We start from the raw sequence: 26,074 nt of genomic DNA, 5'->3' as shown, positions 1-26,074 counted from the left end.
ACCAGACATAGTTATGTGGTCGCCAGAGGGAAATAAAAAAATCCTGGTGGAATTTACTGTCCCGTGGGAGGAGGGATGTGAGGAAGCGGCGGAGAGGAAGAAAACAAAGAACCAACAACTTGTCCAGGACTGCCGGGACAAGGAGTGGAGAGCATGGCTGATGACAACGGAAGGTGGATGTAGAGGATTCCCTGCTCAATCTGTGTGGACTCTGATGACAAAGGTCGGATTGAGTGGTCACTTGAGGAAAACAGCCGTTCGTAGGCTGGGAGAAGCGAAAGAGAGCGCCTCCTGTTGGCTCTGGCATAAAAGAGAGTACAATAGCTGGAAGCCTGGATGAGAGGGGCAGTGATCTGACCAACCACTGCTGACCCACCAATCGGAGAATGTTGTGGTTAAGGCATAATTGCCAACCTTGAGACCTCCGAATTCGGGAGATGGGGGAGGGGGGGATGCGGGCGGGGATGGGGGGTGTGGTTTTTTGGTAGCAGGGGTGTATATTGTAGCGTCCCGGAAGAATTAGGGCTGCAAGGGGTTCTGGGTATTTGTTCTGTTGTGTTTATGTTGTGTTACGGTGCGGATGTTCTCCCGAAATGTGTTTGTCATTCTTGTTTGGTGTGGGTTCACAGTGTGGCGCATATTTATAACAGTGTTAAAGTTGTTTCTACGGCCACCCTCAGTGTGACCTGTATGGCTGCTGAGCAAGTATGACGTGCAGTCACTTTCATTTGTCTGCAGGAGCCGCATACAACATGTGACCATGCTGGTGTGCTGTGTGTGTGGAGAAAAAGTGGACGCGATGAAAGGTTGTAGAGGACGCTAAAGGCAGTGCCTTAACGATATGGCCTAAAAATATCAAGATATTAAAAAAAGGCCATATCGCCCAGGCCTACTGGAATATCACGATATAGGACTGTATCGCACAGAGACAAACCCGCGATATATTGAGTATATCGATATATCGCCCAGCCCTAACTCGAAAAATCACGATATAGTCATTTTCTATATCGCACAGAAACAAACACGCGATATATCGAGCATATCAACATATATCGCCCAGCCCTAGGACCACCTGATGACCTCTTGTCCAGACCAAAGCTTTATCCATTAGAAATGGATTAAAATAGCATCTTTGATGTATTTGCAAACTCTGTTAAGTACATAGTTGGAATACTTCCAAAACATCGACCAATTCAGCGTCTTATCTTACCTTTTCTATACAGATAACACAGCAGGAGAGGAGAACTGTAGTAGGACAGATACCACAGTGCTGAGGCCTGGAGAAGGCACACATGATAAACACATGGATTATTACATGACTAATCGTTTCATTAGGCTCACTAGAAATATACTGACCCAACCGAGGATGCTGTCAGTGTGTTTCTCCAGACTCCCTGGCTGGTAGTTCCATCCCTGTCCCCAGGGGGGGAAACACAATATTACATAAACATTAATTTCTCCCAAAAAACGGTATAATACAGAATGAAAAATACATAATGTTGGTTGTAGAGAACATACAAACCCTTTATTTATTGAGTCAAAAATATTAAAATGTGGGTAGAAAATGGATGGATGGATGGATTTGGTCAAATTGCAAAGAGCTAAAATGATGTACAAAGCAAATTCTAACCTGCTACCAAAGAATGTACAACAATTCTTCTCAACTAAAGAGGAGAAATACAACCTTAGAGGAAAATCCAATTTAAAACATTTATATGCACGTACAACACTTAAAACCTTTAGCATATCAGTATGTGGAATTAAATTATGGAATGGATTAAGTAAATAAGTTGAACATTGTACTGATACAATCCAGTTTAAGAGGTTGTTCAAATTAATAGTGCTTACAAAGTACAAAGAATAAGAATTATGATAACTACCGTCAACATTATTGAAAATAAGATATTCTGCAGTCTGGAATTAGTTCCTAAGAAAAACAGTGGCGGTGGGTCAACTTCAAACGGGAAGATGTCGAATAGACAACTTTAATTTGTCAAGTGTGGGGCAGAAGTGTTGCTACAAAAAGTAGCATTACTGCTAATATGTAGCATCATTTGAAAAGTCACCTGCTAATAACTGTTTAATAAATACAGTTTTGGTCAATTGACTTAGTTGTGATTTCCCTCTCTGCATGAAAGTTTAAAATGAGCATATATTGATGCAGTATGAACAAGAATATTTTAATGTAGACAAAATAAAATCATCCTACTGCTGTGATTATATGCATCAAGTGTTAATTCAAGGCGGAGGCAAAATATTGAGATATACTGATTGTAGCTGAGATAGGCACCAGCGCCCCCCGCGACCCCTAAGGGAATAAGCGGTTAAAAATGGATAGATGGATACTGTATATCGTGTATCGCGATATGGCCTAAAAATATCGAGATATTTAAAAAAGTCAGTATCGCCCAGCCCTAGTGTATACTAATTCACAGATGTTATTTTATTATTAAAAGGTCAGTCAATGATTATATGTATCAAGTGTAAATTCAAGGCTAAGGCAAAATATCGAGATATATATCGTGTATCGCGATATGGCCTAAAAATATCGAGATATTAAAAAAAGACCATGTCGCCCAGCCCTAGTGTATAGTAATTCACATACGTTATTTCATTATTAAAAGGTCAGTAAATGATTCTATATATTTGTAAACACTCTGAAGATACCTTGCTCCTAATAACCGAATGTACAAATTCCAATCCGGCTTCAGAACTAACCACTCCACTGACACATGCCTTCTCTATCTGACCGACCACATCAAACATGAGGTGGACTCGGGCATGGTCATGCTGGACATTCAGAAGGCCTTTGACACCGTGAACCACGCTATACTGTTGGATAAGCTCAGCGCAATCGGATTCGATAAAACATAATCGAGCTGGATGCAATCTTACTTGGAGGGGAGTAAACAGGTGGTAGAGGTGAATGGCACCGTGTCCCCTCCCCTCTCAGTAAGCTGTGGAGTCCCCCAAGGCAGTATAATAGGACCTTAACTGTTCCTAATATACGTAAACGACATGCCATCAGCATGCCACTGTGTATTGTTCCTGTTTGCGGATGACTCGGCCCTGCTGGTATCCGGCAAGGACAAATCACAGGTGGAACAAATCCTCAGTGCTGAACTCCTAAATATTTGCACCTGGCTCGCTGACAACAAGCTATCCATACACTTAGGTAAAACGGAATCCATCCTATGTGGGTCCCATATCAACCTTAAGAAAGTCAGTGACTTCACTATAAAAGTGGGTGACATTGTTATCACCAGGAAAGATGAGGTCACCTACCTAGGTTCCATTCTAGAGGCTAATCTTTCCTGTGATAAAATGGCAACCAAGGTAATCAAAAAGGTCAACCAAAGAACGAGATTATTCTACAGAATCTCCTCTCTGGTCAACAAAAGCACCTTGAAGATTCTAGCAGGAACTCTCATTCAACCCTTCTTCGATTACGCTTGCACCTCCTGGTCCCCCAGCACCTCCAAAACCCTCAGATCTAGACTCCAAACATCCCAGGACAAGCTAGTCAGGTTACTTCTAGACCTCCAACGCAGATCAAACCTCACTTCAACCCACTTTTCCAAGGTGGGCTGGCTCAGGGTGGAGGACAGAGTCAAACAACTTGCACTGAGCCTAGTCTATAAACTCCGCTACACCTCCCTGAAGTACGTGTCAAACTACTTCCTTAACGTAAATGACAGCCATAACCACAACACCAGGGGGAGCTCCAGAAACCACGTTAAACCCAGATTCCCATCTAACAAAGGTCTTAACTCATTCTCTTTCTATGCTACATCAATGTGGAATGCACTCCCAACAGGTGTAAAAGTAAGTGCATCTCTATCCTCCTTCAAAACCGCTCTAAAACCACACTTCCAGGCAACTTCAAACCTTTACTAATACCCTCCTCCATTCACATCCCATCTCCCCGGATTCTAAATAACCTAATGTAAATAATCAAATGTATTTCTAATGTATTTACTTGTTCATATGCTATGTGAACTCACTATGTTCTCTGCTGGCTGTACATATCCTACTAAGTAAGACCTACACTGTTTGTTTCAATGTCCATTTCTCTGTTGATGCATGTGTTGATGACTGAAGTACTGATATCAACCAATCCAATCAATCTAATCCACCTTATTTATATAGCACATTTAAACAACAATAATGTTTCCAAAGTGCTGCACAGACATGTTAAAAACAATATTAAAAAACAATATTATACTCCACCAATGACTGAATAAAAACAAAAAATAAATATAAAACCAATATAAGCTCTCTCTCGGTTGCAGTTAGTCCAGAACGCGGCAGCAGGACTTTTAACAGGGGCCAGGAAACGCCAGCATATAACCCCAATTCTTCAGAGTTTACACTGGCTCCCTGTTCATTTTAGAATTGACTTTAAAACATTGCTGTTTGTTTTTAAATCTTTACATGGACTGGCACCTCAGTATATGACGGACCTCATCCAAATGTACACTCCTGCGCGCTTTCTGAGACGAAGATGATAAAAACACGATTTTAAAACGCCATTGACCTGTTTGTCAAGTTTAAAATGGCTGTCTATAGTGACGCCAAGGCTGGTGACTTTGGGACGCACGTCATGTTGCAATGGTCCCAAGTCAGTGAGGGCCGGACCAAAAACTAAAATTTTCGTTTTTCCCTCATTCATTATTAAAAAATTCTGGGCTAACCAAGCCTTGACGTGGCATAGACAGTTGAGAAGGGGTTTCAGGGGGTCGTGGCCTTTTGAAATCGGCATATAACCAAAGCTCCTCATCCCACCCCCGGATTGTAAATAATGTAAATAATTCAATGTATATACTCTAATGCAGGGGTCACCAACCTTTTTGAAACCAAGAGCTACTTCTTGGGTACTGATTAATGCGAAGGGCTACCAGTTTGATACACACTTAAATAATTTGCCAGAAATAGCCAATTTGCTCAATTTACCTTTAATAAATATATCTACATATATAAACATATATATATATATATATATATATATATATATATAAATGGGTATTTCAGTCTGTTATTCTGTTGTACATTTTTTATCCTTTTACGGAAGGTATTTTGTAGAGAATAGATGATGAAAAAAACACTTAATTGAGCGGTTTAAAAGGGGAGAAAACAGAAAAAAATGAAAATTAAATTTTGAAACATAGTTTAGCTTCAATTTCAAATCTTTAAAATTCAATATTCAACCGAAAAAAATGAAGATAAAAACTAGCTCATTCAAATCTCTTTGAAAAAATTTAAAAATGAAATTTATTGAACATTATCTGTAATTTTTCCTGATTAAAATTGATTTTAGAATTTTGATGACATGTTTTAAATACGTTAAAATCCAATCTGCACTTTGTTATAATATATAACAAATTGGACCAAGCTATATTTCTAAAAAAGACAAATCATTATTTCTTCTAGATTTTCCAGAACAAACATTTTTTAAATAAATTCATAAGACTTTGAAATAAGAGTTAAATTGGATTCTACAGATTGTCTAGATTTGCCAGAATATTTTTTTGGAATTTTAATCCTAATAAGTTTGAAGAAATATTTCACAAATATTCTTCGTCAAAAGAACAGAAGCTAAAATGAAAAATTAAAATGTATTTATTATTCTTTACAAAAAAATCAAAAATACTTGAACATTGATTTAAATTGTCAGGAAAGAAGAGGAAGGAATTTCAAAGGTAAAAAGGTATATGTGTTTAAAAATCCTAAAATAATTTTTAAGGTTGTATTTTTTCTCTAAAATTGTCTTTCTGAAAGTTATAAGAAGCAAAGTAAAAAAAAAAAATGAATTTATTTAAACAAGTGAAGACCAAGTCTTTAAAATATTTTCCTGGATTTTCAAATTCTATTTGAGTTTTGTCTCTCTTAGAATTAAAAATGTCGAGCAAAGCGAGACCAACTTGCTAGTAAATAAATCAAATGTAAAAAATAGAGGCAGCTCACTGGTAAGTGCTGCTATTTGAGCTATTTTTAGAACAGGCCAGCGGGCGACTCATCTGGTCCTTACGGGCGACCTGGTGGTACTGCGTTGGTGACCCCTGCTCTAATGATTAACTTGTGTGATGACTGTATTATGTTGATAGTATATATTTGTACCATGAATTGATTAACGTGGACCCTGACTTAAACAAGTTGAAAAACTTATTGGGGTGTTACCATTTAGTGGTCAATTGTACGGAATATGTACTGAACTGTGCAATCTACTAATAAAAGTTTCAATCAATCAATCAATCAAAGTGGGAAAGGGGTAGGATTAATTCAACATTTGTAGAAAACTCCTGTGGATGTACTACCAGTCTGTGGTTGCCAGTGTTGTGTTCTACATGGTAGTGTGCTGGGGGGGGGGGGGGCAGTACATCTAAGAAGCTCCAGACTGGAGAAACTGATCAGGCGGGCCGGTTCTACAATGGGAATGAAACTGGACTCACTGGTCACGGTGGCAGAGAAGAGGACTGTTGACAAACTAGTGAGCATCCTGGATGATGCCAGTCACCCTCTGCATAGTGTTATCAGTAGCCAGAGGAGCCTGTTCAGTTCTAGACTGCTTCATCCCAAGTGCAGGACTAATAGACTCAAAAACTCCTTTGTCCCACACGCCATTAGACTGTACAACTCCTCTCTGGGGCGGGGGGTACAGGGATGCCAGGGGATGCAAAAAAAAATAACAGTGCAATACGTTTTCATGACATGGTCACTACTGCCTACTTTCTCTTGTTATATTCTTATTTTACTGTCATATTTTTATTCCTATTGTTGCTTTTTATTTTTAATTCTTATTGTAATATTTCTCTATTTTGTTTCCATTTAAACCCCCATTATTTACTTCTTTTTTTAAATTGATCTCAACTCTGTACAAATTTTGAGCTGAGCTATATTGGTAGAGCCACCGTGCCAGCAACTTGAGGGTTGCAGGTTCGATTCCCGCTTCCACCATCCAAATCACTGCCGTTGTGTCCTTGGGCAAGACACTTGACCCACCTGCTCCCAGTGCCACCCACACTGGTTTAAATGTAACTTATATATTGGGTTTCACTATGTAAAGTGCTTTGAGTCACTAGAGAAAAGCGCTATATAAATATAATTCACTTCACTGCTGCTGGAATTTTAATTTTCCTGAGGGAATCAATAAAGTACTATCTATCTATCCATCTAATTAAGCTTTGCTTCTTTCTACTCCTTTTCGGACATGATATGAAACTGTGTGATGTATTATATTGTAAGTGTGTTCATGTTCGAAATAAATTAGAGAAAGAAAGAAAGTTCCAATTATCATCCCCGCCAAGCTCAGCTGTATTAATGGATGCTAACGTTAGCATTAGCAGGTGCGTGTCTTTAAGGGGAATATATCTGATTACAGTTGGTTTAAGTCCCACCGTCATGGAGGGAAAAGTACAAAAGACATAAACATAGGTCGGTGTTGTTGTTGTTTGCCTCGCACGTCCATTAATTCATTGAACATGAGTCATGTTGCTGCAATGACAGCAAAACATTTGACATTTCCGGTTAGAGCCTCGGCTAAATGCCGCCGACACCGCACGGAGTTTGGAGTTTGCCGCAAAAATGAATGGAGACCGGAGTGCGTGTTTTACCCTCCTGCCGGCTCGTCCTCCGAGTCGTGCTTGGTCCGGGGAGCGATGAATTCTCTGAAGATGAGGCCCGAAAACACAGCGGAGCCATGTTGGGCCGGCCATTTTTCCCGGGACGACGACGGAAGCCTGCGATGGCCAAACAGTTCAAACGCGACCCGGCTCAAAATTGATGTTTTATTTTTTATTCAAATTTAAAATTAACAGTGGCGTGCCGTTAACTGGCCCAACATAACCAGTAATCATGATTATGACTATGATTAAGGATAGCATTTTTTTTCCCCCCTAAATATCTATTCATAATCTCTTCATGTCGTATTATGCTCCTTCCAGTGCTCTCCCGTCCAAAGGCAAAACCCAGTAACTCAATTTTGGTCAAAACTGAGCTGATAATAATTTTGGAGTTCCTAGGTGATATGCTTTACATTAGTGTATGCGATATTGTAATTTGTTCCGTAAGTAAGCTGTTACGCGCATGGCAGGACCTAGCAACTACCACATAACCGCGTAGATACAACAGAAAAACCTAGTATCTCAAGGGACCAATCTGAGCTTCTTTGTCAGTCGCCTTATTGTCTTTAATGAGACATTTGCAGGAATGGATGCCGACGGTCAAGCTGATGATGTGATATTATGGCAGGAGGGGATATTTGGAAGATTGGCCCAGGACGTTGCAAACACCTTCATTAAATGTATTCTTCTTGATTCTTCCCCTTGCATACTCTTTTGGGCAGATAACTGTGGAGGTCCAAATAAAAACTGGACGCTGCCCAATGTGCAAACGCAGAATGGGGCCCACCCGAGATTGTGATCAAATATCTGGAGAAAGGGCACACGTTCATGAGAGCAGATTCAATCCATGGCTCAATCGGCAAGAAAATGATAGCTGAAGAAAACATCTATACGTTTGATGACTTTGTAGATCTTTGTAAGACAGCATCAAGATAGATTGCTTTTCCTTTGTTGTCTCAAAATCAGCTAAAAGTGAGTTACTAGGTTTTGCCTTTGGACATGAGAGCTGTTGTTAGTTTTAGTTGTTATCCAATCAGAATTCAGCTAGCTTATGTTGCCAAGCTGTACAAAATCTGCCAGACGCATCAAGATAGATTGGTTTTCCTTTGTTGTCTCAAAATCAGCTAAAAGTGAGTTACTAGGTTTTGCCCTTGGACGGGAGAGCTGTTGTTAGTTTTAGTTTTTATCCAATCAGAATTCAGCTAGCTTATGTTGCCATGCTGTACAAAATCTGCCGGACGCCTTTAGAATGAACAATGCAGGTGTCCGTGCACTGTAAGTGAACGGGGACATACAGTTGATAGACAGTTGCGATAGCCAATCAGATCACGAGTTGTTGTCAGTGCGGCCTTCTAGCTGGCCTCACGTTGATCATGACATTTACAGTTGTTGTCAAAATTATTCAACCCCCACACAATGTTGGTGTTTTAGCAAGTTGGACATTTATTCCGTATTTTGTTTCTAGTCATATCAAATAAAGATAGACATATGCAACTTAAATTTGTATTTTATAAAATACCAAAAAAGGTCATTTTTCTTAATATGTCATTGCCAAAATGATTCAACCCCGTAGTTCCATGCATCTTTAGTACTTAGTAGAACAGCCTTTGGCAGTAATGACATCCTTCAAAGGTGATACACAAGCTTCTTGCAAGCATCTCCAGGTACTTTAGCCCATTCCTCTTGGGCAAAGGCCTCCAGTTCATTCATATTCTTGGGCTTGTGTGCTGCAACTGCCTTCTTCAAGTCCCACCACAGCTTTTCTAGAGGATTTAGGTCTGGCCACTCCAGAGTCTTCCAACCCTTCTTCTGCAAGCACCCTGATGTTGATTTGGAGGTATGCTTGGGATCCTTGTCCTGTTGGAAGGTCCAAGGTCTCCCAAGCCTCAGCTTCCTCACTGACTTCATGACATTTGCAGCTAATATATCCTGCTAGGAAATAGAATTCATAATGCCTTGAACGCGCTGGAGATTCCCGGTACCTGAGGCAGAGAAACAGCCCCAGGGCATGATTGACCCCCCACCATGCTTAACAGTAGGCAAGGTGTTCTTCTCTTTGTAAGCTTCATTTTTTTCTCCTCCAGACATAACGTTGATTCATAGGCCCAAAGAGTTCCACTTTTGTCTCATCACTCCACAGAACAGTTTCCCAAAACCTTTGGGGGTTGTCCAGATGATTTTTAGCATACTGGAGTCTATTTTTCTTGTGCCTGGTAGTCAGAAGTGGGGTGCGCCTGGGAGTTCTGGCATGGAGGCCTTCATCTCGTAGTGCGCGCCTTATTGTCTGGGACGAAACCTGCATTCCCCCCTCTGCAATGTCCTGTTGTAGTTCCTCAGCTGTTACCCGGGGGGTTTTCACCACTGTACGCGTCAAATACCGGACAGCAGTTGCACACAGCATCCTCTTTCTACCACGCCCAGGTAGTGTTTCCACTGTGCCTTTAGCTTTAAACTTGCAAATTATGCTCCCAACTGTGTCTCTTGGAATGTGTAATGTCTTTGCTATTTTCTTATATCCATATCCTTTCTTATGAAGAGAAATTACCTCCTCTCTTGACTTCTTTGACCACTCCCTGGACTTCACCATGTTGCAAATACACCATTGACCATCTACAAGAAGCTGAGCGTCACAGTCTTTTTCAATCGGTTTAATTGTTGCTCGTTATGGTTCTAATCACATCTACAGGTGTTTTCAACACCTGATTGAAATTACCTTATTCAAATTCTGTTCTTAAGAGTTATGATCTTCAAGGGGTTGAATAATTTTGTCAATGAGATTTAAGAGAAATGACAATGTTTGGTATGTTACAAAATATAATGTTGTAATTCAAGTTGCATTTGTCTATTTAATGCATCTTTATTTGATATGAATATAAACAAAATACGGAATAAATGTCCAACTTGCTAAAACACCAAAATTGTGTGGGGGTTGAATAATTTTGATCACAACTGTACGTGTCCTGTGATTGAATATGATTGTTTGAAACTTTCTTTTATTAGTAGTAGTGGATACTCATCAGGACCGTTAGCGGATCAATTTGAGAACACATAGAGTTGATAGACAGTTGCAATAGCCAATCCGATCGCAAGTTGTTGACAGTAGCTGTTTTGTTACAACTAAAAGTTGTAAACTCTTGTTGTTCAAGTTTTTTCATGCTTTTCATTTAACCAACATTGTTACATGTGTATTTGTCGCCATCGTGTGGTCAGGGCAGTTAATATCTCTGTGAAAAGGGTATACTATCAATCAAACTTTATTGACCGGAAGTTGCATAAATTAAGCAAAGTATATGTTTTAATTGCTGAGACGCTCAAAATAGATTTTTAAATGCGCCAGAAAATAACTCGTTTTGTACACTGTTGATGTGTTTCAATACTCAGTAGGGTTTAAATGTGTTACTGTATAGTATTTCTCCAGCAATGGTCATATAGTGACCTCAATGATGGTATTTTGAGAGGTAATCATTGAAGTCGGACATCACTGAAGGCCGCGGTGGGAAACGCACGGCCCACCACTGCAATTAAATATGGGCAGGATTGAATATAATTTTTTACTCGCATTACGATTTTTTACACAAATTCAGGTGCAAACACAATTATTGGTTTATTCAGAACAATCATCTTCACCTTTAATTCCATCCATCAACATTCTATACCATTTGTCGGACTTAGACTTAGACAAACTTTATTGATCCACAAGTGTAATTGTTCAAAAAAGATATGTTTTTTAAAAAGGAAGAAAAGTTTAGAATACTATCAAAAATGAAGTCAATTGAAGGAAGTCAAAGGAGCTACTGTGGTCAAACTCTTTCACCACAAAAAAAAACAATAAAAAAAAAATAAATAAAAAAAAGTCTCATTTAGATTAAGCTGGAACCCATCCCAGGCAAGATACCGGTCACCAGCCAATGTTTGAATTTTAGAGTATATGACGTGTTTTGAAAGCATGGGAAGTGTATATAAGTGTGTGTGTGAAAGCTGTGGGGAGGACTTATAAATAATTTAAATGTATATAAATTCACAAGAACCATAAGATAAATAGTGTCCCTAGTATGCGTTGCATCAATGTATTTTGCCAGCAGGCGCACGATTATACGTACACATCCTTTAAAACGGACTTCGAAACACAGTTGCGAAATAGTTGTATTTGTAAAGTGAGTCAGTGTTGATGTCCAATGTTGGATCTTTGTTGTCGGTTAGGAAATTACATTATTTCAGTGGTCAAATCAACATCATAATCTGACATGGAAAAAACCTTGTCAAAAAGCATGTGGCTTTATCGTTATATTTGTGTTGTGAGATATTGTTTGGGAAATAACCAAAAGTCAAGGGTCAAATCAACGTCAGAACCCAACATTGATTAAACGTCTTCAAAAAGCATGTTTTTCCAACGTCAAGTTGTAGTTGCTCAACGTTAGGACCTAATTAAAGAAGTTATGCCTGCTGAGTTGTACTTACTTACTTACTTAGGCCTCAGTATTCCCTGAGGAACATAGGCCGCCGACGAGAGCCTTCCATCCATTCCGGTCTTGTGCCCTACGGTCGAGTTGTTGCCATGACAGCCCCTCAGACCTCATCTCCTGTTCCGTGCTTCTTCTCCAGGTTGTTCTTGGTCTCCCTCTGTTTCTTTTCCCCTGTGGGTTCCATGTTAGTGCCTGTTTGGTGATTGATTTATTGGGTTTTCTGAGTATGTGGCCTATCCAGCTCCACTTCCTTCTCCTTATTTGCAATTCCACTGGTTGTTGTTCGGTGAGTTCCCACAGGTTGGCCTTGGTGATGGAGTCTGGCCAGTAGACTCCTAGGACCCGACAGAGGCAACGGTTTACGAATGTCTGAAGTTTAGTGAGTATTGCTATTGGTGGTTTTCCATGTTTCTGATCCGTACAGCAGGATGGATTTGACATTTGAGTAAAATATTTTCAGTTTGGTTTTGAAAGAAATGTTTTTTGCTGTCCATATTGTCAGGCTTGCCCCTGACAGTTTGTCTATATTTTAGTTTTTTCCTCTGCATTTGTCTGTTTCCTGTGTTTAGTATTTCCTGTCTTTTAGTTCCTGTCAAGTGCTCTTAATTTGTCAGCTTCCTGTCTTGTTCCCTGAGTGCTGTGTTCCCCTTCAGCTGCGGCTGATTGGCATCTGGCCACACCTGTTGCCAATCAGCCGGCTCCTATTTGTAGCTGCTTTGTCTTGGATCATTGTATTGTCATTTGTATTGTCGTTGCCTCATGTCACTCTTGTGTCTTTGCTACCTGTCGTGTCTGGCATCATTTCAGCTATTACCTGTCGTGCTACATCTTGTCCTGGTTGTCGTAGCGGTAAGCTGTTTTTGTTAGGCATTAGCTATTTCCAGTTTTTCTGTTTGTTATCCTCTAGCTTCCATGCTAAAGTTCCTTTTAGTTTCTCGTTAGCTTCTATGCTAAAGGCCTTTTGTTTGATTATCCGCCTCGTGCGCGCTTTGTGTTTGTACCCTTTTGGTTTTGTTTTTGTGTTAGTATTTAATTAAATCATGTTTTCCCATTCCATGCCTGCCTCCATCTCTGCATCTTGGGGTTCGACAACAAATAACTCTGACACATATTTTGTTTAGCATGTTGAATGATGTTCTTGCTTTCCCCATTCTGGATTTGACATCTTCATCTGCCCCTCCATCTACACTGACTATGCTCCCCAAGTATGTACAACTGACTACCTCCTCTAATTATGGTCCATTGTTATTGGTGTATTGTTCTTGTTATTGATACGCATGACCTTTGTTTTTTAAGGAATTGATCTTAAGTGTGACGCTTGTGTGGCATTGTAATGCCGGATTGGTTCTTCCGGGGATGCGTCGAAGCGATGAACACAACAAGGTAAGTTATAAATGGATTTATTAAATAATAAAAGGCTAGGAACAAAAACACTGCTGTAAAGAGAAGGCAAACCAAAAACAGAAAAACAATTCCTCAGCATGTGAGCTGGAATAAACAAATGGCTTAGCGTAAAAGCTAGCGAGAATATACATACAAAGATGAAGGTCGAGAGTCGTCACTGTTGCGCGTGGGCAAATTAGGATCCGAGGAAGACTGAACAGAAAAGGCTGGCTTATAAAGGAGGGTGATTAGCTGAAGCAGGTGTGCGGTACGAGTGTAGCAGGTGAACTAATGAGTAACCAGAGTGATGGGCAAAACAGGAAATAAACGGGTCAGACTGAGAATGAAACAAAAATGGAAATAACAAACATGTGAAGATCTGAGCAGCAGATCGCAACAGTATTCCCCCCCAACAAAAGACAGATACCAGATGTCTCAAAAACACAAACAAAAACTTGAACCCCCTCCCCAAAACCAGAAAGTCCACAAACGAAGGGAGGGCGGAGGGAGGCCACGGTGGAGGGTCGCCAGATCGCATGTCCCCGAATCCACCGAGGACACATCATGTGGCGGCGGCGGGTGGAACGCTGCTGCCGAAAAAGTTTTGGCGGGCGACCTCGAAAAGGCCACATTAGTGGCCGCCTCGCAGGATGAGGTGCCCGGCGAGGCGGACGACCCGGGCACGGCCACATCCGTGGCCGACATGGAGGAGGGAGTGTCTGGCGAGGAGGATGACCTCGCAGAGGCCACTCCCGTGGTCGACGTGGTGGACGACGCCTCAGCACCGAAATCCCAGCAGGCTTGGAAGCAGCAGACGAGGGTGCGGGGACTGCAGCCAAAGCAGGCCCGAGTGCAGCTGGCGAGGATGATGCGGGTGCTGCAGCCGAAGAAGGCGTCGGAGGCGGCCTGGGAGCCGCAGGAGTCGTCGGAGGCGGCCTGGGAGCCGCAGGAGTCGTCGGAGGCGGCCTGGGAGCCGCAGGAGTCGTCGGAGGCGGCCTGGGAGCCGCAGGAGTCGTCGGAGGCGGCCTGGGAGCCGCAGGAGTCGTCGGAGGCGGCCTGGGAGCCGCAGGAGTCATCAGCGTAGAAGCAAACGGCGACGTCGTAGAGGCAGGCGTATTAGTCGTCGGCAGTGCTTGGCGGCGTGGAGCTGGTACCGGCGCTTGGCGGCGTGGAGCTGGTACCGGCGCTTGGCGGCGTGGAGCTGGTACCGGCGCTTGGCGGCGTGGAGCTGGTACTGGAGTAGGCTCCAGCCCTGTCGACACAGTTGTAGGCTCCAGCCCTGTTGTCGACGTTGGTGTGGGCTCCAGCCCCGTCGTCGACACTGGTGCTGGAGTAGGCTCCAGCTCTGGAGCTGGTACTGGAGTGGGCTCCAGCTTTGGAGCTGTTGCTGGAGTGAGATCCAGGCTAAAGTCTGTAACTGGTATGAGAACCAGTTCTGGGTCGGAGGCTGGTGTGAGAACCAGGTGGGAGTCTAGTGCTGGTTTGAGAACCAGGCTAGAGTTCAAAACTGGTGTGAGAACCAGACTAGAGTTCAAAACTGGTGTGAGAACCAGGCCCGAAAAAGCTGCTGGTGTGTGAACCAGGCGAGAGTCGAATTCTGGCGTGAAAACCAGGTTAGTGTCATGTGCTGGTGTGAGAACCAGACTGGGAGCAGGTGTCGGCTTCAGCCGAAGAGCAGGTGTCGGCTTCAGCCGAGGAGCAGGTGTCGGCTTCAGCCGAGGAGCAGGTGTCGGCTTCAGCCGAGGAGCAGGCACAGGGGTCTGCCGAGGAGAACTAGGGGACTGGCTGTGAGCAGGACTAGGACTATGATGAGTGATAAGACAAACACTAGGACTCGGGCAAGGACTTGAGAGAGGACCAGGACTTACAATCACACTAGTGCTTTGAGAAGGGCTTGGGCAACGACCAGGACTTACAGTCATACCAGGGCTTGGGCAAGAACTAGGACAAACGGTCAAACTAGGGCTTGGGCAAGGACTGGGACTAACAATCAAACTGGTGCTCGGGCAAGGACTAGGACAAAGACTAGGACTTACAGTAACACTGGGGCTCGGACAAGAACTTGGGTAAGGACTAGGGTTCGGACGGAACACAGGTGGAGGAGGTCTACAAGGCCGTTGAGACTTGGCCGGGGGAAAAACAGGTGGAGGAGGTCTACAAGGCCGTTGAGACTTGGCCGGGGGAAAAACAGGTGGAGGAGGTCTACAAGGCCGTTGAGATTTGGCCGGGGGAAAAACAGGTGGAGGAGGTCTACATGGTGGCTGTGGTTTAGAGGGTAGTATCTGTGCTACCTCCGTAGCACAGCTATAGGTCATAGCCCCTTCCTCCAGACGGGGATCCCAGACCCGTTCCCTATGGTCAGGGACTGACCTTAAGGGAGGGTGGTGGGAGGCTTGGAGGCGGGCCGACTCCTCCCCTTTAATTTGTCCAGAATTTCCTTTAGAAAAGGGAGGAAACACCTTGGACTTGGCCGGAGAATGAGGTTTTAAAGGAGGTGTAGGAGAAAAACTAGGTGACTGAGGTTGACTAGAATAATAAGAAAAAATATCCTGATAATTCTGTATCTTGTCATGAATGTTATTGATATTCAAAAAAGGTTGGGAATGAGAATTACTGTCCACAATATAAAAATCTTCTGAAAAAATGTCATCAACAGAGGCCGGTGTTGCGTCACCGGTGGGCGTTCCCCAATTGACGTCATCGCTTGTGTCAGAAAAAGTGTCATGGCAGCTTAAGGAATGATTTGAAAAAAAACAAGCAGGATTACCGGTAATGACGGGTGAATCCTGGACGGGGTGAAACTTGCTGTGTCCATGGGGAGGAATAAGTGGTGCTGGAACATTACTGCCGTGCGGGGGGCCTCTCCACTGGACCCCCCGCCTCTTCGGGGCAGCGCGAACGGCTTCGGAGGGGACTTCAGGCCCACAGTCAAGTCTTTCCTGCTCCCAAGCCACGAGCTCCAACCACAAACCCAAGTCGAAGGGTTCCTCCCGTGGTTTCGACGCGGAAAAACATTTTGATGCTCGGATCCTACTGTGACGCTTGTGTGGCATTGTAATGCCGGATTGGTTCTTCCGGGGATGCGTCGAAGCGATGAACACAACAAGGTAAGTTATAAATGGATTTATTAAATAATAAAAGGCTAGGAACAAAAACACTGCTGTAAAGAGAAGGCAAACCAAAAACAGAAAAACAATTCCTCAGCATGTGAGCTGGAATAAACAAATGGCTTAGCGTAAAAGCTAGCGAGAATATACATACAAAGATGAAGGTCGAGAGTCGTCACTGTTGCGCGTGGGCAAATTAGGATCCGAGGAAGACTGAACAGAAAAGGCTGGCTTATAAAGGAGGGTGATTAGCTGAAGCAGGTGTGCGGTACGAGTGTAGCAGGTGAACTAATGAGTAACCAGAGTGATGGGCAAAACAGGAAATAAACGGGTCAGACTGAGAATGAAACAAAAATGGAAATAACAAACATGTGAAGATCTGAGCAGCAGATCGCAACATTAAGCCCAAGAAATGCAGAAGCTCTTTGTAGTTTTTGTGATTTGTCCTGCATCTGTTGGTGAGTGTGAGCCAGGAGAGCTAGATCGTCTGCAAAGTCTAGGTCCTCCAGTTGTTCGGTAAGGCTCCACTGTATGCCGGTTTTGCTGTTTTTGGTTGTTTGGTTCATGGTCCAGTCAGTACAGAGGAGGAAAAGGAATAGGCGAGAGCAGACATCCTTGCCGCACCCCAGTCAGGACCTCGAAGGCCTCCGATGGGCATCCGTCATGTAGGACACGACATCGCATCCCTTGGTAGGTGCTCTTGGTGATGTTGATGAGCTTCAGTGGGATGCCATAGTGTGCCATCAGCTTCCAGTGTCTCACGGTCGACACTGTCAGACGCCTTTTTAAAGTCTATGAAATTGATATATACCGGTGAGTTCCATTCCATGGATTGTTGTATTATAATCCTGAGGGAGGCAATTTGCTCAGCACAAGATCTTCCAATTCTGAAACCAGCTTGGTTTTCCCTCAGTTGTGCATCGACCAATTTCCGCATCCTTTCTAGTACTTTGTTGTTGAGCACCTTCCCTGGCGTTAAATGTCTTCAAAAAGCATGTTTTTCCAATGTCAAGTTGTAGTTGCTCAACGTTAGGACAAGTTGTGCCTGCTGAGTTGTACTTGGCGGGAAATGTATTTTTGAAAGTGAAAATTCAGGTTTTGACGTTGAAGTTAAAAAATATATCAATGTATTTCATCCATCCATCCATCCATCCATCATCTTCCGCTTATCCGAGGTCGGGTTGCGGGGGCAGCAGCCTAAGCAGGGAAGCCCAGACTTCCCTCTCCCCAGCCACTTCGTCCAGCTCTTCCCGGGGTCTTGAGTAATCAATAATTTAGGCACAAACTTAACATGAGGCTTCTGGGGCTTCTGCCGCCCATTGTTCTTGCCTGTGTGTGTATGTGGACAGCAGAAGAAGCTGAGGGGCGCCAAAGTAATGTTTACAGAAACATTTTTACATCCTGAGATTGCACACTGCAGAATATGCATACAGACATATACACATATATATATATATATATATATATATATATATATATATATATATATATACGTATACACACACACACACACACATATATATATATGTATATATAGATACAAACACATACATACATACATATTTATACATACAGTATATGTATATTTATATATACATATGTGTGTGTATATGTGTGTATGTATACGTATATATATATGTGTATATATGTATGTGTTTATATATATATATATATTATATATATATATAAATATATGTATGTATATATCATAAAAAAATATATATTTACAACACAGTTTACTGGAAAATCAATCATTAATTTGTATTTATTTTTTTCCATTATGACAAGTGAGGCTCTGCCTTAACTGGATTTTTGCATTTTTTGGGGGGCCTGTAACTCTGATACTGATAAGGCTAAAGCACTGAAATGATGCCAAAGAACGATATCAGACAAAAATAGCCAAAATATAGAAGCCTATATGTCACATTACGTCTATCACAGTATAAACAATGAAGGTAATACGTATTTAATCTGTGTTCTTGATTTCATGTTGTGCCTGTCTCTTTTTTTTTTAAACAATACCTAATAAATTAACAGCATCAAATGACATCCCCTGAAGGCAACGTGTTAGAGGACACCCCATATCTGTTTTGCTAAGATGTCTGTCATCATGCCATGGCCAAAAGTCTGAATCTGAAAAGAAAATTATTTGAATGTTAAAAAGACGTGAAACCAAAAAAAAAAAAAAAAAAAACTGTAAAAAATAAGATTTTAATCGGATAACAAATCCAGCAAACTTGTGAAAGTGAAAAAGCACAGGTATAAAAAAAATAATTAATTAATTAATTAATGAAAATGAAAATAAATATTTAATTCAAAATAATAACCAGAGTGGCTAAAATGTATATTCTACCCGAATTTATTTTTTCATTTCAATATAAAAAGCTGATCTATTTTCTGGTACAAAACGTTTGGCCTTAATTTAGTTTCATGCACAGAAAACACACAAACTTCACACAGATTTGAAAGCTCTCCTGCGTAAGCGGTCACCATGCTAACCACTTTGTCACCAACCCTCATCTCGGATTCTGTGCTATAATTACAACTAAAATAAACCCGCAATTAAGTACAGTTCCTTCACATGCATCCGCCTCAGGCTATTTAAAAGCCAATTCTAACATCCTGTTCACGCTGTGTTCCTCCCCGCCGCTGCACGTATAGGCGGGCAGATGTGACGGTGTGGAGTTACTGTAGGTGATCAGCTCTGACATTGCTCCTTTCTGTAAAAGAAAACACTCGGAGTAAGGAGAACGCAAGACTCAAGCAACATGAAACTCTTCACTTCTTCACTGATTTCAACACAATTGCAGACAGCCCACGCCTCCACTTCAACAATCACAACAAAAATCTGGCCTGTCGGAGTGTGACCTGATGTCATGCCATAGTGTCACAGTGATGGGCAGGCCAGCATTACGGCATAGCACGCACACACACACACACACACACACACACACACACACACACACACACACACACACACACACACACACACACACACACACACACACACACACACACACACACGCACACACACACACATATACACATATATACAGTTACTATATACACACATGCATGCACACACACGTTATTTACAGCATACATACATGTATACATACATTTACATGCATATTTATATACACGCGTACACACACACATACATAAGAACATTTTAATTTCCCCTCGGGGATTAATAAAGTATTTTTGATTCTGATATATGTATATACACTAGGGGTGTAACGGTACACAAAAATTTCACTTTGGTACGTACCTCGGTTTAGAGGTCACGGTTCGGTTCATTTTCGGTACAGTAAGAAAACCACAAAATATACACATTTTTTTGGTTATTTATTTACCAAATTTGTAAACAATGGCTTTATCCTTTTAACATTGGGAACACTATCATAATTTTGCCCACGTTAATCCAAATTTAACTGCCTCAAGTTTTTGCTTTGATTTAAATAAAATGACAAAACGTTTCTTCTACATATAAAAAGATGTACATTAAACAGTTTCAAGTCAACCCATCATGCTTAATTTATCACAGCATTTGGGAAGCTTGTAGTTGACTTTTATTATGTAAATGTTATATTTTTATCAACATGTGATAGCAGGGACCCTGCCATTCAAAACTAGGCTGCTACATTACTAATGATTCATGTAACTATTGCTGAAAAAAATAGTACAATAGCAATAGGAGAGACTATTCATCCCTGAACACCATGGAGTTCATTGAAATAAAAGACAGGGCTTTGCTGCCCCTATTACACACAAACACACTCACACACACACATACATATATACATACACACACACACATACGTGCGCACGCACATACATACACTTTGCTTTTGCTTACCGCTCCAATTCCTTATAAACATCATCCTTTCTTGGCTTTAAATCCTGAAATACAAGAAGAAATAGGGAGGAAAGGAGGTGAACATGCAGACGGAGACAACATATTTACTTTATTTTATTTATCAGGTTGATTAATTCGTTAAAGACCGTCTAAGTGACACTTGAGAGGCTGTGGGCTGATAGATTGGAAGGCAGGATGGAGTGATACTCAGATAAGGACACTTGCAGGTAAATATTCAATTTGTTTGTATTAGGAAATATATTTTCCAATAAGAAATACATGTTTTAGGTAACATTAAATGGTCGTAATGGTTTAATTTGTTTTGAACATGCCTAAAAGGTTAAAATAAATACCACCAGGAGCAGCCAAGTTAATTCTACCCCTCCTCGCTTTTTCAGCAATTCCAGATAGTCTGTTAACTTCCTGTGTTTATTTAACATGTTACCATTTTCTCAAGAATCGAGTGTAATAATAGCTAGAAAGCATGCAGTGATGAGACACAAGAATACAATTGAAAAAAATTACAAACATAAAAAGTGGTATAAAAGAGCAAACAGGTGAAATGTAACAAGAAATTGTTGCAATGATTACTCTTATAACACAAAGCTGCCATGCAGGCTGTTTCTTTCTTTAAAAGATAATAATGAATCAAAATCGATGTCATTTTGAATGATTGACCTACTCAAGGATCCGATTACATCACATTAAATATTTTTGGGGGAAAATGTTGCATATTTTGTGTTTTACCATATAATAAACTGAGCAGTTTTTTTTTATAAAGAAGGGCCTAAAACATACAAACAAAAGACGTAAACATCAATAAAACTTAAAATTGACGGACATATCTGAAGTTGATCTCGAGATTACTGTGCTGAAAGTAAACAGTAAAAAAAATGTATAATTTGTTTTTTAACACTTTAATGAGTAGGACACTTTTGGATCCCCAATTATTTTAGTGTGATTTGTTTTTAAGTGTCATTGCTTAAAAAATAATAATGAATCAAAATCCAAAGTTTAAGTCCTACTGAAAGCCACAACTAGCGACCACGCAGTCTGATAGTTTATATATCAATGATGAAATATTAACATTGCAACACATGACAATACGGCCGCTTTAGTTTACTAAATTACAATTTTACATTTCCCGGGAGTTTCTTCTTGAAAACGTTGCGTAATGATGACGTGTACGCGTGACGTCACGGGTTTTTAGGAAGTATGAGCGCTGCACACACACACAGCTAAAAGTAGTCTGCTTTAATCACATAATTACACAGTATTTTGGAGATCTGTGTTGCTGAATCTTTTGCAATTTGTTCAATTAATATTGGAGGAGTCAAAGTAGAAAGATGGAGGTGAGAAGCTTTAGCCTTTAGCCACACAAACACACGGTGATTCCTTGTTTAAAATTCCCGGAGGTGAAACATTACTATGGATCAGAGCGCGGTCAAGCCAACATGGATCCCGACCGAATGTCAACCAGCAGGTTTCGGTGAGAAAATTGTGGTAAAAAGTCGCTTCTTACCGGAGAAAAGCTGAGCTTGTGCCGTCCATAAAGCTGCTGTCGACTTCCCAGAGACACTGGCGTCAAGACACCCGTGGACACACCCTTCCAACTATCAGGTACTACTAAACTCACTAAAACACTAGCAACACAGTAGAAAGATAAGGGATTTCCCAGATTTATCCTAGTAAATGCGTCTGAAAACATCTGAATCCGTCCAATGCAATCGCGTTTTTTTTTTTTTTTGTAGTCCGTCGCTATCAATATCCTCAAATATGAATCTTTCATCCTCGCTCAAATTAATGGGGAAATTGTCGTTTTCTCGGTCCGAATAGCTCTTTTTGTTGGAGGCTCCCATTAACAACAATGTGAGGATGTGAGGAGCCCTCACACTTGTGACGTCATCGTCTGCGACTTCGGTACAGGCAAGGCTTTTTTATTAGCAACCAAAAGTTGCTAACTTTATCGTGGATGTTCTCTACTAAATCCTTTCAGCAAAAATATGGCAATACCGCCAAATGATGAAGTATGACACATAGAATGGAGCTGCTATCCCGTTTGAATAAGAAAATATGATTTCAGTAGGTCTTTAAGGCTCCAATTATTATATAATCTCAAATATTCCACCTAAAAAAGTTTTTGGGTGAAATATTGCATATTTTGTGTTTTTTCCATTTTTTTTCCGAATGTTGATCTAGGGCAGGGGCCGGGAACCTTTTTGGCTGAGAGAGCCATGAAAGCCAAATATTTGAAAATGTATTTCCATGAGAGCCTTATATTATTTTTTAACACTGAATACAACTAAATGCGTGCGTTTTTAAGTAAGACCAACATTTTTGGAGTACAATAACTCTCATATTCTTTTTAATAACATTTTTATTCTGAAGCTAACCAATAATGAATAGAATACTTCTTACCATTAATGCGCCTTCTTGAACAGATGTGGTAGAAAACGAATGGATGGATTAAAAATGCAGGAGAATGTTTTGTATTTTAAACATTATTTTTAACTCCGATTACTAGTGGAAATATTAATTTCTTATCATGTTAAGCAATGTCAGCTAAGATTATACTGAGAGCCAGATGCAGTCATCAAAAGAGCCACATCTGGCTCTAGATCAGGGGTAGGGAACCTCTGGCTCTAGAGCCAGATGTGGCTCTTTTGATGACTGCATCTGGCTCTCAGATAAAACTGAGCTGACATTGCTTAACATGATAAGTAATGAATAATTCCACTTGTAATCACAGTATTAAAAAAAAAAGTTCAAAATATAAAACATTCTCATGCATTTTTAATCCATCCATCCATTTTCTACCGCACCAGTTCAAGAAGTTGCGTTAATGGTAAGAAGTAATTTATTTATTATTGTTTAGTGTAGGGCTTGCCCTCCTGGGGGTTCTTCAGACCACCAAGCACCGACATGAGAGCCTGTTTCAGGGTTACAATATTGTTTTATTTTTCTCTCAGTTTCTTTCCAGCAATTGTCTTTTCCTCTTTCGTTCTCGCTCGCGCTCTGGCTCCAGCCCCAACCCCGTCTCTCCTCCTGGCTGCTGCTTATAACAGAGCGACAGGTGATTAGATAAAAAGGCCCAGGCGGGCCATCTACGCACCTGTCGCTGATTTCGAGGTTGATCCTGGAAACACCCCACTTCGCTGCAGGCCCGCAGGCCACGCCCCCTCCACAATTAGCTTCAGAATAACAGTGTTATTACAAAGAATAAGAGACCTATTATACTCTAGAAATGTTGGTCTTACTTAAAATGCATGCATTTGTTGGGTTCAGTGTTGAAACAAATATTATATGACTCTTAAGGAAATACATTTTCAAATATTTGGATTCTTGGCTCTCTCAGCCAAAAAGGTTCCCGACCCCTGTTCTAGAGATTCAAAACTTGAATAATAATGAAAATAGTAATACTGAATAATGACACATTTTTTATTTTTGTTTGGACCAAAACCCTTTGGGGTTCCCGGGATTCTAACTGAGTGGACTCCTAAATTTATTGCATTGGTTTTTAAAATAAATAATAGGAAAATGGCCCCCGCTTGCTTGGATTTTTCAGTGTGCGGCCCTCAGTGGAAAAAGTTTGGACACCCCTGCTTTAGAGGGATTTTTGTTTTTTCCCCAGAAAAGGTTGGTATGTGTGTGTGTTTTTGTTATGCAGTAACTCACCATGTAGACCGAACCCGGAGGAGCCACCTGTCGAGTGGGGAGGAAGACAGCTTTAATGAACAACAAGTGAGGGAGGCGAGACGGCGGCGGGAGAAACACAACAACACGGTAAAGCAGAGGCGAGACGGACAAATGGGGAGACAAAGAGCGGGCGAATGGCCAAGCAAATTCATCAGAGGGTGTTGAGTGCTGCAAAATGGCCCAATTTCATCACCTGTCTGACATCTTCGGGATTCTCATAGATGTTCTCCGCCTCGCCTGAATGCATGGACAGGGACTGCTCAATAGCTGTGCGCACACACACACACACACACACACACACACACACACACACACACACACACACACACGCAGGGGGAGGAAATAGGGTCAGATTCAATACAACAACCCCAGAGGATGTCGGAGGCCGCATCAGTCAGTCAGACAAGGGGGCCCTAAGACGAGGAAAACGCTGGAAGGACTCACCGCGATTGGAGATGTGCTTCTGTCTCCATAGCAACACAGCAACAGCCGCGGCAAACAGGGGCGCCAAAAGTAATAAAGCGGAGAGGGAGGAGAGCTGCGAGGGTGCAGGGACGCCGACGCTCTCTGCCACGGAGAAAAATGAGACGAGGAGGTTGGAAAAAAGATCAAATAAAACCTCAATTTCTTCAGCGGGTGACAGAATGTTGCTGGGCTTTGTGGCCGCGTCGAGAGGGGAGGGGCCCACTTGAACTCTCGATTGCTCACAGTTGACCCCGCCCCCCCCCCCCCCCCCCCAACCCAGCACGTTACGTCAATTTTCATCATGCAGCCGTCAGTCACACACGGGGGCTGCAGTGGAACGAGAAGACAAGTGCAAGTCCATCTGACACACACACACACACACACACACACACACACACACACACACACACACACACACGCAATAAGTGCTGTCAATTTGAAAAGGTGGCCAGGCAGGACAGAAAAATGTTTTGGAGAAGCATCGCATGCAGGAAACCTGAGAAAAATGTGCCATCTATTTCAGGGGTCCGGAACCTTTTTGGCTGAGAGAGCCAAAATGCCAAATATTTGAAAATGTATTTCCATAAGAGCCATATAATATTTTTTTAACACTGAACACAACTAAAAGCGTGCATTTTTAAGTAAGACCAACATTTCTAGAGTATAATAGGTCTCTTATTCTTTGTAATAACATTCTTATTCTGAAGCTAACTATGGAGGGGGCGTGGCCTGCGGGCCTGCAGCGAACTGGGGTGTGCCAGGATCGGCCTCGAAATCAGCGACAGGTGCGTAGATGGCCCACCTGGGCCTTTGTTATCAAATCACCTGTCGCTCTGTTATAAGCAGCAGCCAGGAGGAGAAACGGGGTTGGGGCTGTAGCCAGAGCGCGAGCGAGAACGAAAGAGGAAAAGACAATTGCTGGAAAGAAACTGAGAGAAAAATAAAAGAATATTGTAACCCTGAAACAGGATCTCATGTCGGTGCTTGGTGGTCTGAAGAACCCCCAGGAGGGCAAGCCCCACACTAACTAATAATAAATAAATAACTTCTAACCATTAACGCAACTTCTTCAACAGGTGCTGTAGAAAACGGATGGATGGATTAAAAATGCATGAGAATGTTTTATATTTTGAACATTATTTTTAACACTGTGATTAAACGTGGAATTATTAATTACTGTACTTATCGTGTTAAGCAATGTCAGCTCAGATTTGTCCGAGAGCCAGATGCAGTCATCAAAAGAGCCACATCTGGCTCGCGAGCCATAGGTTCCCTGCCCCTGTTCTATTTGTTCACATTAAGAAAAGTCAGAAGATTTATTTTTAATTATTTTTTTCAAGTTGTGTATTTTCAAATAAACTGAATAGACTGTCTGGTTGTGATCAGTGTCAGAACTTGGTCCACATTGCCGGCAGCAAGTCGGTCACATTTCCAGTGAGGGTTGGACTCCGCCAAGGCTGTCCTTTGTCACCCATTCTGTTC

General features: G+C 41.6%; 2 protein-coding genes across 6 annotated transcripts in view; both read right to left on the bottom strand.

The window, feature by feature from the left end:
• Positions 1-7,753, bottom strand: part of abhd16a (abhydrolase domain containing 16A, phospholipase) — a 41,680-nt gene extending 33,927 nt beyond the window's left edge. For both annotated transcript variants that reach the window (XM_061914834.1, XM_061914833.1), the window contains exons 1-3: positions 7,611-7,753; positions 1,357-1,413; positions 1,211-1,277 (exon numbers count right to left, since the gene is read on the bottom strand). In XM_061914834.1, coding sequence (XP_061770818.1) covers positions 1,211-1,277; positions 1,357-1,413; positions 7,611-7,712 — 226 coding nt within the window. In that variant the 5' untranslated portion in view covers positions 7,713-7,753. The remainder of the gene's footprint in view (positions 1-1,210; positions 1,278-1,356; positions 1,414-7,610) is intronic.
• An 11,162-nt stretch (positions 7,754-18,915) lies between these two features.
• Positions 18,916-26,074, bottom strand: part of g6fl (g6f-like) — a 71,652-nt gene continuing 64,493 nt past the window's right edge. For 2 of the 4 annotated variants that reach the window (XM_061914810.1, XM_061914809.1), the window contains exons 7-11: positions 24,572-24,694; positions 24,321-24,394; positions 24,107-24,133; positions 20,432-20,475; positions 18,916-19,292 (exon numbers count right to left, since the gene is read on the bottom strand). In XM_061914810.1, the coding sequence (XP_061770794.1) occupies positions 19,271-19,292; positions 20,432-20,475; positions 24,107-24,133; positions 24,321-24,394; positions 24,572-24,694 (290 nt within the window). In that variant the 3' untranslated portion in view covers positions 18,916-19,270. The remainder of the gene's footprint in view (positions 19,293-20,431; positions 20,476-24,106; positions 24,134-24,320; positions 24,395-24,571; positions 24,695-26,074) is intronic. The other 2 variants (XM_061914811.1, XM_061914812.1) reach the window with 2 other exon arrangements.

This window comes from Nerophis ophidion, linkage group LG11 (assembly GCF_033978795.1).
Source record: "Nerophis ophidion isolate RoL-2023_Sa linkage group LG11, RoL_Noph_v1.0, whole genome shotgun sequence".
Taxonomy (NCBI): domain Eukaryota; kingdom Metazoa; phylum Chordata; class Actinopteri; order Syngnathiformes; family Syngnathidae; genus Nerophis; species Nerophis ophidion.
This window is presented reverse-complemented; position numbering and strand designations above follow the sequence as displayed.